The 16419-nt window shown below is 41.6% G+C and overlaps 1 protein-coding gene across 3 annotated transcripts; it reads left to right on the top strand.

Moving 5' to 3' along the window:
* The first annotated feature begins 5125 nt into the window (after positions 1-5125).
* SMCO1 (single-pass membrane protein with coiled-coil domains 1) lies at positions 5126-12697 on the top strand. 3 transcript variants are annotated; one of them, XM_063132291.1, is made up of 3 exons: positions 5126-5151; positions 11423-11572; positions 12244-12697. In XM_063132291.1, the coding sequence occupies exons 1-3, from the start codon at positions 5138-5140 to the stop codon at positions 12623-12625; spliced, it is 546 nt and encodes a 181-aa protein (XP_062988361.1). In that variant the 5' UTR covers positions 5126-5137; the 3' UTR covers positions 12626-12697. The 3 variants fall into 3 exon arrangements, with proteins under 3 accessions (XP_062988361.1, XP_062988360.1, XP_062988363.1); XM_063132290.1 differs by lacking the exon at positions 5126-5151 and adding an exon at positions 5163-5499; XM_063132293.1 differs by lacking the exon at positions 5126-5151 and adding an exon at positions 5523-5587.
* Positions 12698-16419: the final 3722 nt, after the last annotated feature.

Here is a 16419-nt window from a genome sequence, read left to right as displayed (position 1 = left end):
GAGCTTCGGCTATTGGGCGGTATAAAAATGTAATAAATAAATAAAAATACTTGTGCTTATAATTAAGATGTAAGATCAGGGCCGACACAATGTTTGGAGGGTCCCTGAGCATGTTACCCATTGTGTTCCCACCACCATCCCAGCAGCCTCCCCAAAGCTCTGAGCAGTAGGAATGGAGGGGGACCAGTGGCAGTGGGCAACAGAAGATAGTGGTGGGTAGTTCTGCACTAAGGAAAGAAGCACTGCAGCTACCTAACCTGTTGCTCCGCTTCACAGTGTTGGGCCCTAAATATATATATATTGCAAAATGGAAGCCAGCATCAGCTGCGGTGAGGCTTGGCATTTGCCCCATCATGCTGGCTGCAGATGCCAGGTCTGTTTAAATAATGCTTGACTTTATTTGTGTGTATGGGTGTAACATATATGAGGGATTGTTAATGCTAGAAAAATGTTTGAACAACTTCAGCCTTTTTTAAAAATGTAATTTGCAAATTTGTCAGAAGCTGTCTATTCTAAGTCAAATACTTAGTTTGTCCTGGCCTCTTATGCTCAGCCAAATTTTATGCATGTAATATGTTAGTAATAACAGAAGTAAAGAAGCTAAATTCTGTTCCTTCCCTTGGACTATCCCCGCTGATCTGATCTTGCACACCCTTCAATGCACTTTGAAGTCAATTGGGCTATATGAACACAGTCTTTAGATTTGAGCTTTAATGTGCATTTTATCCATAAGGAATCCTGAGTTGTTCCAGGATCGATGCAGGATTTATTTATTTATTTATTAATTACATTTCTATACCACCCAATAGCCGAAGCTCTCTGGGCGGTTCACAAAAAACCTCTACTTGGTTCATCTTTCCTCTGCTTCTTGGTTCATAAACTGAGAATTGAGTTCAAAAGAATCCTGCAGTCTTAAATACAATGCAGAAAAATCTTGGTTTCTTTTAGAAAGCATTGATATATAAAGCAACTAGGAAAGTAACTTTTCATTTTTCTCTTTTGACATACTGGGTCTTGACCCATTTATACCTTTCTGCCTGTCAGACCAGCATATATGATAAATCCTGAAACACAACTAAATGGTACAAGGAACATATTCTAAATTCCTGGCTTTCTTCTTGTTCTTTTCAGACTTTGGGAGAATAATGTAACCAATTGATAAGGTCTTTGTATACAAAAGTAACTAAAACCCTTTTACAGAAAAGTCTAATCTTATGCCTGGTTATTTTCTGTAATGTGGAAAGATGTGGCTTTTGCTGTTCTATTAGACTTTCAAACAAAGATGTTTGATACTGTGGTTAAAAAAAGTATATGGTGTTGTAAAAGTATCCTAAAATGGCAGGCAGACATTGTCCATGATATCCAAATCAGCAAATTCTTGCTTTGGAGAGTAAGTGCTAATTATAATTGAAGTGGCTTTCCATTTTGGATTAGAAAGCCAAGAGCTAGTCATAGTTTGCTAATCTGCACTTCACAGCAAATTATGGTTTGTGTGGGACTGCAAACTGAAACTGTGCTAGAGGGAAGGAAGACGCACAGAAGCCCCACAGCTCATGGTTTGGAGGACTGAGCTACTGAATCCTATAACAAAGACTTGCTTTATCCAAAATTTGAGTTACTAAGGGAGCAGTTTTATCATTTGCTCCCTTGGAGCCTCCAATCTTGCAGGCTTCCAAGATTCCTATGCCCTGCTGGGCTGGACATGATGAGTGGCTGAGGCGATCTTCACTTCCCCGTCCTTCGTTCTTTGCTTTTCCCCTAGATGGGCTTTTCAGCCTGCCTAGTGAGGAGGCTGGAGGAGGATCAGGATAAATCATAGAATCATAGAATAGCAGAGTTGGAAGGGGCCCCGCAAGGCCATTGAGTCCAGCCTCCTGCTCAATGCAGGAATCCACCCTAAAGCATCCCTGACAAATTGTCTCCTTCCTTCCTTGCCCACTGGAATGCCCCCTTTTACCCCTCTCCAAGGTTGGGAGAGGTAGCCAGCGCAGTTGTCTCTTTGCTGGCTGCAAGGGGTCAGGGAGTTGTATCTCTGAACTTTATTTATTTATTTAAAGCATTTTTATAGCGCCACCTCACCATTTCTGGTATCGTGGCACTTTACAATCACATATAAAACAATTCCATTAAAAACCCTCAACCTACATTAAGACAATTCCATTAAAAACCCTCATCCTCAATCCATTAAAAGCCCTCAACCCAGTTTAAACCACCCCCTCCCCAAACTCTTGTGAAAATAAAAACGCCTTACAAAGGCGTTTGGAAGAATTAAGAGTGGGAGCCTGTCTAATCTTCAGTGGCACATTGTTCCATAATTGGGGGCCAGCCACTGAAAAAGCCCTGGCCCCCGCACATTCCAATTTGTAGCAGGGGACCATCAGGACACCCTGCTCCTGAGAGCGAGTCTGCCAATGGTGAGACACAGGAGAAAGGCGAGTACTCAGGTATCCAGGACCCAAGCAATGCAGGGCCTTATACATGGTTAACAAGACATTGTAGCAAACCCTAGCAGCCACCAGCAGCCAATGGAGCTCCCGAAGCACCAAAGTGATAGAAGACGACTTCGGGAGCCCCTTGACCAACCTGGCTGCTGCATTTTGTACAGCCTGTAGGCATTGAATTTGCTTCAAGGGAAGCCCTGTATACAACAGGTTGCAATAGTCCAGCCTGCAGGTAACCAGGGCATGGACTGCAATTGTAAAGTCAGACTCTGACAGAAAGGGGTGAACTTGGCGGAGCATATGTAGTTGATAAAAGCAGCTCCAGACCACAGCCCCCACATGTGATGACATAGTTAGGGACTGGTCAAGAATAACACCCAGGTCCCACGCTTCAGTCACTATCCTTGGTCGGATTCCTGAAAATGACAGATCTACGAGCTCCTGCATCAAATCTGCCAACTGCTGACCTCGGCCAATCACCATCAACTCAGTCTTCTCCGGATTGAGCTTTAGCTTACTTCTGGACATCCAATTACAGATCTCAGCCAGGCATGAAGACAGAGTAGCAACTGCCTCACCAAGGTCTGACCCCACCAAGATGTATAGTTGGGTATCATGAGCATACATATGGTACCTCAGCCCATGGGCTCTAATTAACTCTGCCAGTGGCCTCACATATACATTGGACAAGAAAGGTGAGAGGATGGAACCCTGTGGAATTCCACAGGGGAGGGCTGTGGGGGTAGATGTACAGGTGCCCATGGTAACCACTTGAGCCCTTCCGTCCAGGTAGGACTGGAACCAGGCAAGAGCCAGGCCCTCCAGTCCCACCTGGGTCTTCAACTGTCTAATCAACAATCCATGATCCACTGTGTCGAAGGCCGCTGAGAGGTCCAATAACAGCAAGATGGACAGATGACCTTTGTTCATCACTAAAAGAAGATTGTCACTGACTGCGGCAAGAGCAGTCTCCATGGTGTGTCCTGGTCTGAAACCAGATTGAAAAGGATCTAGAAAATCGGAGTCATGAAGAAACTCTTGAACCTGCTCCAATACCACTTTCTCTACAACCTTACCAAGAAAAGGAAGGTTGGAGACCGGTCGGTAGTTTGTCAGCAGCAATGGATCAAGTGTTGGTTTCTTGAGAGGTCGCACGCTACCCACTTTTAGGCAGGTGGGCACCCTAGCTTCCATCAAGGATGCATTCACCACTGCCGTTAAAAGTGGACCCACCACCGACCAAGCAGGGCGGATCAACCAAGTTGGACATGGATCCAGGCTGCAGGTGGTTGGCCGGACCTGACTGAAAATCCTCTCCAGCTCAGTCAAAGATACTTAGCCAAAGCAATCAAGCGTAGGCTATATTCTCAATGCCTCAAGCGGCAGCTCAGCAGGATGACCTGGAGGAAAACCAGCTCTAATTCCATTAATCTTATCAACAAAAAAATGGGCAAACTCGTCACATCCATTCACTGTAGGTTCAGCTACCGTTGCTGCGCAGTTAGAATTTATCAAGCTGCGGAGCACTGAAAAGAGGCCAGCTGGCCGGTTCTTTATTGTGTCTAAGTGTGAAGAGAAGAAAGATTTCTTCATCCTCATCACAACCCTATGATATTGTTGGCGGTGCCACACAAGGAATTTGCAATCAGCAAGAGAGCGGGTCCGTCTCCAGTGCTGCTCTAATCTACCCAGCCTCTGTTTCATCCCACGCAACTCATCTGAAAACCAAGATCTGAGTGCTGTGTCTGACCTGGGAGTGGGGAATCTGAAATATGCTATGGTCTCTGGGATGCTTGCCCAGAGACCATAGGATTGTTCTCTAAATAATTGTTTTTAAGCTATACAGTCTCATTTATTATTATGGCAACCCTGAATGGGTTTTAGCCAGTTACAAGTCATATATAAAATCAAATACAACAAATACACCAATACATATATTACATTATATTACATAGTATTATTCCACATATGGCTTCTGATAGGACGCCATTTGAATTATCATAGTTCTTAGAGTACATCCCTATTCAAAAAGGCTTTCCTGATTTTTGCCGCATTCACCGCAAAATAGGCTAGATTTAACGATATAGAATTCATTGTGAGAAGATGGACGATTTTGTCCCGGTCTGTGCTGTGGGCCATTTGATCCACGTATCTTGCTAGATATCTATTCCTGGGGGGTCTCATATAATCTGCAATATAGAACGTAGTGGACTGTGTCCACCACCACCTGGGCATCGCAAATACATAGTCTCTGTTCCTCTGGGATATTTTTATGCCTTCCTTCTCTAAAGTTGGACGGCATAGACTGAAATCGCAGACTGGCAAGGGCTCTACGGAGCTCAGAGGTGGTAATTTCAGTTATATATTTTTCTTCCCTATGTTTTACTTTTATATAAGGGTAACTGTTGGAATATCTGGAAGCCTTAATTGCATCCATATTGATTTTACTGAAATGACACAGTCAGTTATAGAGAAGTAATGGAAAAACATGAATACAAACATAAAATCTACATGTGAAGAAATATATTTAACATGCTTGGTAACATTAACATTTTAATACAGAAAGGTTTAAGGAGTAAATTACTGTTCCTCTGACAGGCAACATAATATGAATCTAATTATTTATAGTATACTAGTAACACGTTACAGCACAATCCTATGCATGTCTCTTAGATGTAAGTCCCACTGATTTCAATATGGCTTTTTTCAGGTAAGTATATGTAGAGTTGCAGCTTTAGTGTGATTTTTTTTCTTTTCGTTTTTTGTTTTCATGAAAGTAAATCAAATTTATATAAGCAGGAGAAACTGTCATAGCTGCTCTGTTACAGTTCAATGAAAAATGTACTTGTGGGCATGTGTTAATAAGCTATCCTTAGATGTGCTCGCTATAAAAAGCTTTAAGTGAAAACTGACCTTCAGTATGTTGGATCCCGTGTGTTTACGGCTGCTGTCTGCTACCAAAGAGAAACCAACCAGCATTCAACAGTACCTTTCTTTCCCCCCTGAAGATGACTAAAGCGGCTATATCTCTGTGTGCTCTGAACAAGACATTAAACAGGTCACAAATGGAAAACAGCAGACATCTGCTTTGCTGGGGATGGGCTGTGGAAGGAGTTAACATAGACTTTGAGTTGAATGTCTAATATGTGAGCTATTTCTTTTATTTAGAATGCTTGTATCTTGCCTTTTCTGCCTGACAAGTCTCCACAGTAACTTATAAGTGAAAAGTAATACATAATAAACATAAAACTCTTTTTAAAAATGCAGTGGTGACTTATAAAGGCTGGGGTGGGGTGGGGGGAGATTAAAAAGGTCCACTCTCCAGGCTGTTGTTAATTCTTTCTTTTGTTAGGCATTCTTTTATTTCTATAGAAATTATAAATTGAATGAAATTATTAATCAGTTGGGTTACAGAGTTTAGAATGTTTTTCTCGTTTCTTTACTCTGGAATATAGTCTTTTTAAAACAGCAGCTGTGCAGTTGTCTATATTAGCATTTTGCGGTTGTGATCCTAAGCACATGTATTTGGATATAAATGTCCATGCACTGACTTTTGGGTAAATGTGATTTTAAGACTGAAGTTCCTATGCACATAATATGCGTTTCTCATCTTTGCAGTCCTGAAAGGTTAAGTGGTGGAGGGTGAATACTAAGGAAGAACAGATTAACCTGCTTGTGTTCCAAACAACTTAACCTGGCTCCCCTAGGATCCAATCCAGTTTGACTAAACTAGCATGCTCTCTATTTTGTTCACCAACCCTTGCAAACTCTGATCCCCATATCATTGATGTACTCCAAGAATCTGGATTTTATTACATACAGTTGTACCCCAAGAGAATAAATGCCTAGTTCTAAATGGCCCTGTAGATACAAGACTCCTAATTATTAATGTGTAGAAAACAAAGCCCTTTTAAAATTGATCCCTATAAAGGAATTGGTCATTGGATATTATTATTATTATTAGTAGTAGTAGTAGTCTAAGTATTTACATTTATATCCCACCTTTTTTCCTCCTTAAAGAACCCAAGGCAGCGTACATAATCCTCCTCTCCATTTTATCCTCACAACAACAACCTTGTGAGGTAGGCTGGACTGAGACTCTGTGACTGGCCCATGTTGAGTTATGGCTTTATAAGCTGTTTAGTTATTGCACAGACTGGGCTTCTGGCACATAACCTTTTGTGTTAAGTCTCTGTCTGGGCCCTTACAGAGACTAGCAGAGATTACAGCGGTTCTCAGCCAAGTCAGCAAAGACGTGAATTAGAGATTTGTATAGGTTCAAATAAACCTTTTTACTGGCAAATAAATATATAATTTAGTTATGGCAATACAGATACGAATACTTACAAACGGTCAGTCAATACAGCTCGCATGAGGGACATGGAAGTTAGGCAAATTATACATGAAAATACATTTACTTTTATAGACAATCTGTACAATGATGCAACTCCTTGCAACCCTTAATTGAAGACAATCAGTTAGACAATTATTCAGTTATGACACTCAATGTCCAGGTGTAGAGTTGACCTTTAAGTTTCTGCTGAGTCTTCTGTTCCTCCAGATCCTCAGCAATTAACAAATCAATGGAAAACATAACCAGGATCCATTCCAGGATCCAACAGCCCAAAGTCACCCAGTGAGCTTCCATGGCTGAGTGAGGACTAGAACTTGGATCTCCTGACTTCGAGTCCAACACTTTAGCCACTACACCATATTCAAGGAGTGTTGTCTGCTTTCCTGTTCTACATTAAATTCTGTGTGTATGAGGGGGTAAATAAAGTCTGAGCAATGGAACATCTCTTGATTTATCATGACTTTTTTCTTTTTTGCACAATGCTGTAGTGAGAGGAGGCTGTAGCTCAGTGGTAGAGCGCATACTTTTCATGCAAAAGGTCTCAGGTGTGATCCCCATCATCTTCAGATAGGGCTAGGGGAAACTCCTACCTGAAACCCTGGAAAGTTGCTGCCAGTCAGTGTCAACAATACTGGTCTAGATGGACCAATAGTTCCACTCAGTACAAGGCAACATCCTAGGTTCCTATAAGAGTATAAATAATACGCTTTCTGCATGTGGAGCTGTCACTGCATCAGAACTGAACTTAGGCCAAGCAAGGTAATGATGCCAAGTATATTAACAAAGACTCTTGTGGCACCTTAAAGACTAAGAAATGTGTTATAAACTTTAAGGTGACACAAAACTCTTTTTGCAACAGACTAAAATGGCTACACTGGAAAAAAGTACATTAAGTATGCATTCCTATGTACACTTACTTGCAAGCAAATCACATTGAACTCCTTAACAACTCCATTGCATCTTCGGTCTTTCCCTCTTCAGACTCCTTTGCCCCTGTGTTCAAACATGCCAACAACTGCCTGACCTTAAAAAAAAGCCTTCCATAACCCCTTCTCATCCTTTATCAGCCATTCTTGCTCCCTCCATTTGCCTCCAAATTCCTAGATCGTGTTGTTCATTTTATGTTGTCATCACCATAAAAAAGCTTTGCAAGTGGCTAAAATGTTGTTGGGCTACTACTGGATTTCAGCTTGCTGAACCCACTAGCCACTGCTTCAATCACAGAACTTCAATCACAGAACTTCAAGGGGTGTCCAGATGGCACCATCAACTCATAACACCCCTCTGTTTTCCTACCAGGTCTTCCATCTTTTCTCTCACGGCAGAAATTCTGTTAAGAAATAAAAGACTGAATAGTTGCACAATGTCTTCTCATTTTTGTAGAAGCACTTTGGAAATGCCCTTGCAATCTTGACTTTTTTTCTTTTCCAACTCTACTTTTGACTGGGTGTTTCCAGATGAGGCTTTTATTGTGCCAGTGTCCTGCCTTATTCACAGGATTGTGTGTGTGGGGGGGGGGGTGTTTCCAGATGATGATGTCTTCCACCTCCAGCGTTTTCACACCACTGCCATCATTTTTCTTAATGCTGAAAATTTGTTAAGAAAAAGAATGGAATTGCACCACAGTGCCTTCTGACTGGTAGTGCTTCCTCCTCTGTCAGGAAGCAACTTTTATCTACTCTGGAAATTCTTCCCTCTGTACTCCAAAGAAACCTGCTTTTTAAAGCATTATTAGGCCATTATTCATAATAAAGGCCATTATTCTGTTCTTATTCTCCTTGATCTAACCGCAGCCTTTGACACGGTTGATCACGATCTTCTCTTAGATTCCCTCCACGACCTTGGACTCTGTGGCTCTGTCTATAACTGGTTCGCCTCCTATCTAGAGGGTCGCTCTTTCAGCGTGTCGGCTAACGGCAGCTCGTCCTCCTCTTTTCCCCTTTCAGTTGGGGTTCCGCAAGGCTCGGTGCTTGGCCCGTTGTTGTTCTCTCTATACATGCTGCCCTTGGGCAAGCTCATTCAATCTCACGGCCTCCAATATCACCTGTATGCCGATGATACACAATTATATCTTTCATCTCCGGAACTTTCTCCAGATGTTCACGATCGTATCTCGGCATGTCTTTCAGATATCTCAGCCTGGCTGCTTCATCGTCGTTTGAAACTTAACATGGCAAAGACTGAACTGCTAGTTTTTCCTCCTAAACCTTCTCCTCACCTCTCATTCTCCCTTACTGTCAACGATGTCACGCTTACTCCGGTCAAGGAAGCTCGTAGTCTTGGCTTTATATTTGACTCCTCGCTCTCCTTTACTCCTCACATCGAGGCAGTAGCTAAATCCTGTCGTTTCTTCCTGTATAATATTGCCAGGATTCGACCATTTTTGTCTGTCTCTTCTGCCAAGACTCTCGTTCACGCACTGGTTATCTCTCGGTTGGACTACTGCAACCTTCTTCTCTCTGGCCTTCCTTCGTCTCACATCAGTCCGCTGGTCTCTGTCCACCACTCTGCCGCTAAGATCATCTTCTTGGCCCGCCGCTCTGACCATGTCACTCCACTTCTGAAATCTCTTCATTGGCTTCCAATTCACTTCAGAATCCAATATAAACTTCTCCTACTGACCTTCAAAGCTCTTCACGGCCTAGCTCCTGCCTATCTCTCCTCTCTCATCTCACACTATCGCCCCGCTCGGGCTCTCCGCTCCTCCGATGCCATGCTTCTCGCCTGCCCAAGGACCTCCACTTCCCTTACTCGGCTTCGTCCTTTTTCTTCTGCTGCCCCTTACGCCTGGAACGCTCTTCCAGAACACTTGAGAACTACAAACTCAATCACTGCTTTTAAGACTCAGCTCAAAACTTTTCTTTTCCCTATAGCCTTCAAATATTGAGTTTGTTCTGACTTTACACTGTTGGTTTTGCCCTACCCTGTGCCTGTTTACACTTCCCTGTGCCTGTTTGCATTCTCCTTCCCTCTTTATTGTTTACTACAACTTATTAGATTGTAAGCCTATGCGGCAGGGTCTTGCTATTTACTGTGTTATCTGTACAGCACCATGTACATTGATGGTGCTATATAAATAAATAATAATAATAATAATAATAATAATAATAATAATAATAATAATTTAAAGACTACAGATGATTTTCTTATATTTATATCCTTGTCTTCCCCGATGTAATCTCTCTGCTGCTCTTAACACAATTAATCTTCCTCTCCTACTTGACCTCCTCTACGTATTATGTTGCCAGGCACAGCTCTGTTCTTAGCTGGTTCTCCATCAAACTGTCAGATTGAGGGTGTCTCATCAGCATCTCAAATTCAACATGTCCAAGACTGAGCTACTTATCTTTCTGCTTTCATTCCCTCTCCATGTCCATTGACAGCACCATTCAGGCAGAGCTTCATCTATGATGTAAAGCTATGTGCATTAGCTTTGCAAGTGGCTAAAATGTTGTTGGGCTACTACTGGATTTCAGCTTGCTGAACCCACTAGCCACTGCACCCAATGTTTCATTAAAAACAATTCAGGTGACTTCTCCTTGAAACACATATATTTAGGGATTCTAAAATAATATGTTTATAGTTTTTAGTACCTCTATTTCCTTAAAATGTAAATAATGTACTATGGGAAGTATATGCTAATATGTTGTCATGTCTTCAAGTATTTACAAGTATTCTAATAAAAATAATTTCCAAGTAAATCTTTGAATTTATTTGAATATAACATTTTATCATCACTAAGTGCACTTCACTGATTCTCCATTTCTAACCCATCAAGTATTTCAGTTCAATTACTATTGGTTATTAGAAAAACTTTTCAGATGCTTATACAGCATGTAAAATTAACATGACTTTTTAAAAAGTTTTTATGGTGCTCTTGCCCTGCCTCATTCACAGAATTGTACAGGGGGTCCAGACAAAGACATCTTCAACTTGCAGCCCTCCCATGTTTTCCCACCATTGTTTCTGTCTTTTCTCTTACTGCAGAAAATCCGTTGAGAAAATAAAGATGGAATAGCTCCAGTGACTTCTAACTGGTAGCACTAGGAGCTCCATCAATCAATCAATCAATCAATCAATCAAGCATGTTATTATTGTACACTCCTTTCTGGACTCACAGATTTTTGCAGGTCCCTCTCACAACGTCGTCTGCCTCCTGCCCCTTCTAGCCTTCTTTGCATGACATAAAACAACAACCCCAGTAAGTTCGACTTACTTTTAAAGACAGAAATTGCAGCGAGATCAAACAGCCATGTGTGTTTTTACTTCCTGTTTCAAAAGAGGAAGTAATGAGGGACAAATGCGTGGGTGGAGAAGCGACAGTAAGGAAACACGACTCCCCCCTCTGTGTTGATGCTTTAGGAGCCCATCTGGAGGCATCCTCATATGCCAATTAAGGATGCAATCCTAGGCACATTTAGATAGATTTGGCAGGGGAATGTTGAGAGTTGTAGGACTTTCTTCTGTTTAAGCATGCATAGGACTGTGCCTTAAATCTATCAAGTAATTACAATTCACCTGTGGATATGAGGACTTTTCAGACAAATTGGGTAAATGATAATGAAATACATGCTATAGAAGTAGAGACTCCTGATTCTAACTTGTCCTGGCTTTTAAAACTTAACAGAGTGGAGAACAAACTGCAAACCATAGAGGCTCAATTCACTGTGCTAGATACCAGCATTCGGAAATTATCAGAGAAGTTTGAATTTCGGAGGACAGTCCTGGAGCATCAGATGGACCAAGATGAAGTGTGGGCATCACTGCTAGATGATAGGTGAGAAATCTGAAATTCATTGTTAGGCTATCTACTAATCTTTTAATAATACTATTTTTGCTATAATGATTATCTGATAATGGTATCACAGAAAAGAAGTCCTACAACTCCCAGCATTCCCCAGCCAGAATGGCTGGCTGGGAAATGCTGGGAGTTGTGAGACTTTTCTTCTGTCAGCAGTAGGTAGTAAGGGCATCAGAGCAGCAGAAGCAATCTCCATTTTATTCCTGTAGTCATGATGGTGCCATGAGTTCAGTGAATTTAAAATGCAAAACTGCACATATAGTATTATTTTTAATCAGGATTGGCAAGCAGTTGTTACTGTTGTTGTTCTAATACATCAGGAACGTCAAGGCAGTTGTAAAACATGGAATGGGTGGGGAAGGGGAGAGAAATGTTAGTTGTGATCTTCAGAGCTGAAGTAATATGCATGGCTGTCTAAACAGGGTCCCATAAGACCAATAAGTCCAATTAGTAGCTGCACCACTGGGTTTAATAGAATATACAACTTAGTAAGCATGGTTAGGATTGTAGCTTTAGAGTAGACAGGCGTAGAATTGTGTTGTTAGAACCCCATTGTTTGCTCCCCTCTTACCTGAATAGGAATAAGTCTTGGGCCTGTCGACATTAATTATTTGAGAAGTTTATTATATTGCCACTTTTTTTTGCAGATTCACTTCTGGGGAAGTAAATCTTATTTACAGCTACATCTGTGAAACTATTCATTGCTTACATTCTCAAGTGGTAAAACAGCTACCAGATCTGGCAAGAGCCCTTCCTACTCTGTCCTCTGTCCTGAAGCGGAAAGGCAAAAGCCAAAGGATTAGGTTGGCATGGGAGTCAGCGCTGGAGAAGCTGGGACTGCAAGAAGGAGATGCTAAAGCGCTGTGCACCTTTTTCATTACACATAGCTCTGATGCATGCTACTATCCTGCCAACCAAAGGCAAGATTACACCAAAGACATAGGCTCTGTTATAAACAAAGTGAAGAACCAGCTCCTTCAGCACAGCCTGCTATGTGCTGTGCAAGTGGTAGAAAACAGCAAAGCTTGAAGACGTTTCCAAAGAACAAAGGCACTCTCAAATGGACCTCCATTTTTTCCAGAAACAAATTGTTTACAACTGCTTGTACTGCAATCCTGAGAAAGTGCCATTGGTGTTTGTTTTTCCCACAGCTTTGGAACTCTGGCCTAATTTAAAATGTGACACCAGGAGAGCAGTAAGAATTCAACATGCCAGGGAACCCTAGCCATGACCAATGTTGTAATTCAATTTTTTGTAATCGAAAAATCTTTGATTCAAACCTTGCTTTGTGGCTCAATGCCAGACTTGAGGTCTTGATTCTAGGTCTTCGGCCTTGTATGTAACTGGAAAAATTAGTACTGGCCTACCTTACATAGTTGTTGCAGATTATGAAAACCGCAGACATTATTCCATATATTACAAACATATGAACACCGATTCTGGTCCGCTTGCATTGGCTGCCTATATGTTTCCGAGCCCAATTCAAGGTGCTGGTTTTAACCTATAAAGCCCTACATGGCTTGGGACCACAATGCCTGATGGAACGGCTCTCCCGACATGAACCTACCCGTACACTGCGCTCAACATCTAAGGTCCTCCTCCGAGTGCCTACTACGAGGGAAGCTCGGAAGATGGCAACAAGGGAGAGGGCCTTCTCAGTGGTTGCCCCCCCCCGACTGTGGAATGATCTTCCCGATAAGGCTCGCCTGGCGCCAACGTTGTTATCTTTTCGGCGCCAGGTCAAGACCTTTCTCTTCTCCCAGGCATTTTAAGCAGCATTTAATAACGTTAAGTTTGTTTTTAATGGACCCCAGAATTGTTGTTTTAAATGGATACTGTTGTTTTTATGTTTTTTAAAATTTTTGTGTACTTTTAATGTTTACTATTTTTAATTGTTGTAAACCGCCCAGAGAGCTTCGGCTGGGGGGCGGTATATAAATGTAATAAAATAAATAAATAAATTATAAAATAAATAAATAAATAAATAAGCGTTATGCAAAGGGTAGCGCTCACTGAGCTAGCTTATTTTTCCCTGTCACTTCTGAAACACAGATAAGGCTTCTTATGTGACACATGCCATTTTTCAAATAAAGATTAGACTTATAGCACAGATTTCTCTATCAAAGGCTGTCTGAAGATGCAAGCTCCCAAACACGTGTGTCTATTACACAGCCATCTCCAAGTTTTGCGTGTGCATTCCTGCTGGCAGCTGACAGAGGATTGAAATTACGTGGGTGTGTCACTTACCTTTCAGCCCAAGCATCTCCCTACCTGAACTGGCTGAGGTGGTCTTGTGGGGGAGGTGGTGATGGATTCCCTCAGACTGAATGTGTTGGGGGATTTCAACATCCATGCCATGCCCCCTGCTCATCAGTTGCAGCTCAATATTTAATGGCTTCCATGACAACCATAGGCCTGTTTCAGGTTCTACACATTGCAGAGACCACTCTGGGTTTGGCATTTGCAGGACAGATGGGACTGATCTGAGCTTGCCAGATAGCCACACCCTCTTTCTCCCAACCTTTAGATTGTTTGGTGGTTTCTTGGCTTTTATGTGTTCCCCCCTCCCATTCTAAAGGTTGAAAGGCCTCTCCTAAGGCTTAGTTACTGGCAGCAAGAGCTTTAAGCCAAAATATGCTGGTATTTTGACCCCACTCCCGTTTGGCTTTGGCCCTGCCCACTATGGGAATGTAGGCCCCGAGTTTCTCTGAAAGAGGTTCATCGTCCCTGTTCTTGATGCTGCTTTTTAACTAATTGTTTGTAAGAGGGTTTTTTTGCATTCAGTTTTCATTGAATTAACATATATTTATGGTTGTAAACTCCTTGGGGACCCTTTTGAGGGCAAAAAGACGATATTTATATAAATAAATGTTTTGGAGCTGACTTTCAGGGTGGCCCTGTATATATCAAAGGCTAGGTTAATCTCTGAGACAGGCTCCCATGTTCAGATAACTACACAGCAACATTCCACTTTATGGACCAGGTGTCCAGCCGATAAAGCTATCCTTTTGATTCTCACCTTTTAGCCTGGGTTCTGAGGGAATGCCTGTTCCCATATGTTTCTCCTTGCTCACTAAAATAATCTGAGGAGGACTTGCTCCATATATCCCTTTTTATTGTGCTAAGATTTTGGGATAGGTGCTTGGTTGTGGCACTCACACTATGGAATGCCCTTCCCTGAAATCTAGTTGGAGTCCTTATGCTATAGTTCTTTCCAATGGAAGAAAACACTTCTTATTCCTTAAGTCATTTGTGGGTGCTGGGATTGTTTTATCATTGCTGAAGTATACTGGGTGGTAGTGTATTTAATTTTTATTTGTAGTCAAAATTTATTTTTAACCCTGTTATGCTTTATCCTGAGCACTTTCTGAGTGGAAAGGTAACTTACAACACAATCCTATGTGCATCTACTCAGAAGTCAGTACTATAGAGTTCAACGGGACTTAGAGGAAGGTATGAATAAATGACATGCTTCTGTTTACAAGGTCATGTCTTCTAAAATATATACCCATTTGGGCTTGATTTTAATGTGACAATGGATGAAGAAAAGTAACATGTTTTTGCTGTCTTGTTTTAACTGGGCTGTCACTAGTATAAGCATGGCTAGGGTTCCCTGGCATGTTGCATGTGAATTCTTACTGCTCTCCTGCTGTCACATTTTAAATCAGGCCAGAGTTCTAAAGCTGTGGGGAAAACAAGCACCAATTGCACTTTCTCAGGATTGCAGTACAAAATATTTATGACAACATGAAGGTATTTCAATGGACTGGCATGTCCAGACCCACAAACAAGATTTTCTGGCTAATATAAACTGTTTCAATTTTGCCAAATTTCCCCTTTGCTTTATAAAAAAACAACATTAATTCTGGAATTTAATGTGTTACTAAATTTTAGGCACATTCGAAATAATAAAGCAAATAGAAAATTAGGTGTCCCATTCTCCCCCCCCCCCCCAAAAAAAAGTTCACAAATGTGGAAATAAAGAAAGTCTGAACGGAATCAGTTTTGTTGTAACATTACTATTTGGAACTGTCTTTCCAACAGTAAACACAATCACAACAATATTACAAAACATATATGTAATCTTATGTAAACTACCCAGAGAACTTCAGCTATAGGGGGTGGTATAGAAATGCAATAAATACATAATAAAATACAACACTGTTCCACCACAGCAGTCAATGTATATAGTGTTATAAATAATACGATCTGCAACAAGTCTCTCTTTCTGTATCACTATGCACGTGATTTGGAAAGTACCTCACGTGATTTGGAAGTCCCATGAAAGGGAACGATGCCTGTTTGCATTCTCTTCCCCTCATTGTTTTATTATGATTTTATTAGAATGTAAGCCTATGCGGCAGGGTCTTGCTATTGACTGTTTTACTCTGTACAGCACCATGTACATTGATGGTGCTATATAAATAAATAAAATAATAATAATAATAATAATAATAATAATAATAATAATAATAATAATAATAATAATAATAATAATACAGTTTTTCCCCCCAGTCTGGTGTCCTCCAGGTATCTTCGACTACAACTCCCTGCATCCTCCAGCCGCCTGAGACCACGAGGTTGCGGAAGTCGCACTATGCACTCCGGGTTATTGAATACTTCCACCCTATGGCAGAACTCTTTAAAGCGCGAGCGGGACCTCAAAGGCGGGGCTTCCTGTTACCCGGCTCTAGGATTGGCTGTAGCGTGTTCTCGCGCGCTTGTGGAGGGGGCAGGTCACAAGGCCCACTGGGGGGTCGAAAAGAAGCCGTTGGGTTCTTTGCGCGTTTTTTTTCGCGGGGGTGGGGAGAGAGAGAGTTCCA

The sequence above is a fragment of the Elgaria multicarinata genome, chromosome 8, assembly GCF_023053635.1.
Source record: "Elgaria multicarinata webbii isolate HBS135686 ecotype San Diego chromosome 8, rElgMul1.1.pri, whole genome shotgun sequence".
Lineage (NCBI taxonomy): Eukaryota > Metazoa > Chordata > Lepidosauria > Squamata > Anguidae > Elgaria > Elgaria multicarinata.
Note: the sequence above shows the minus strand (reverse complement) of the source record. Positions and strands in the feature narration are given on the sequence as shown.

Coding starts and splice junctions, on each gene's coding strand:
- SMCO1 (XM_063132290.1), top strand. CDS start 5,450: ATGACTAAAGCGGCTATATCTCTGTGTGCTCTGAACAAGACATTAAAC. Junction 5,500..11,422: donor CTGAACAAGACATTAAACAG/GTCACAAATGGA, acceptor AAAACTTAACAG/AGTGGAGAACAAACTGCAAA. Junction 11,573..12,243: donor GCATCACTGCTAGATGATAG/GTGAGAAATCTG, acceptor TTTTTTTTGCAG/ATTCACTTCTGGGGAAGTAA.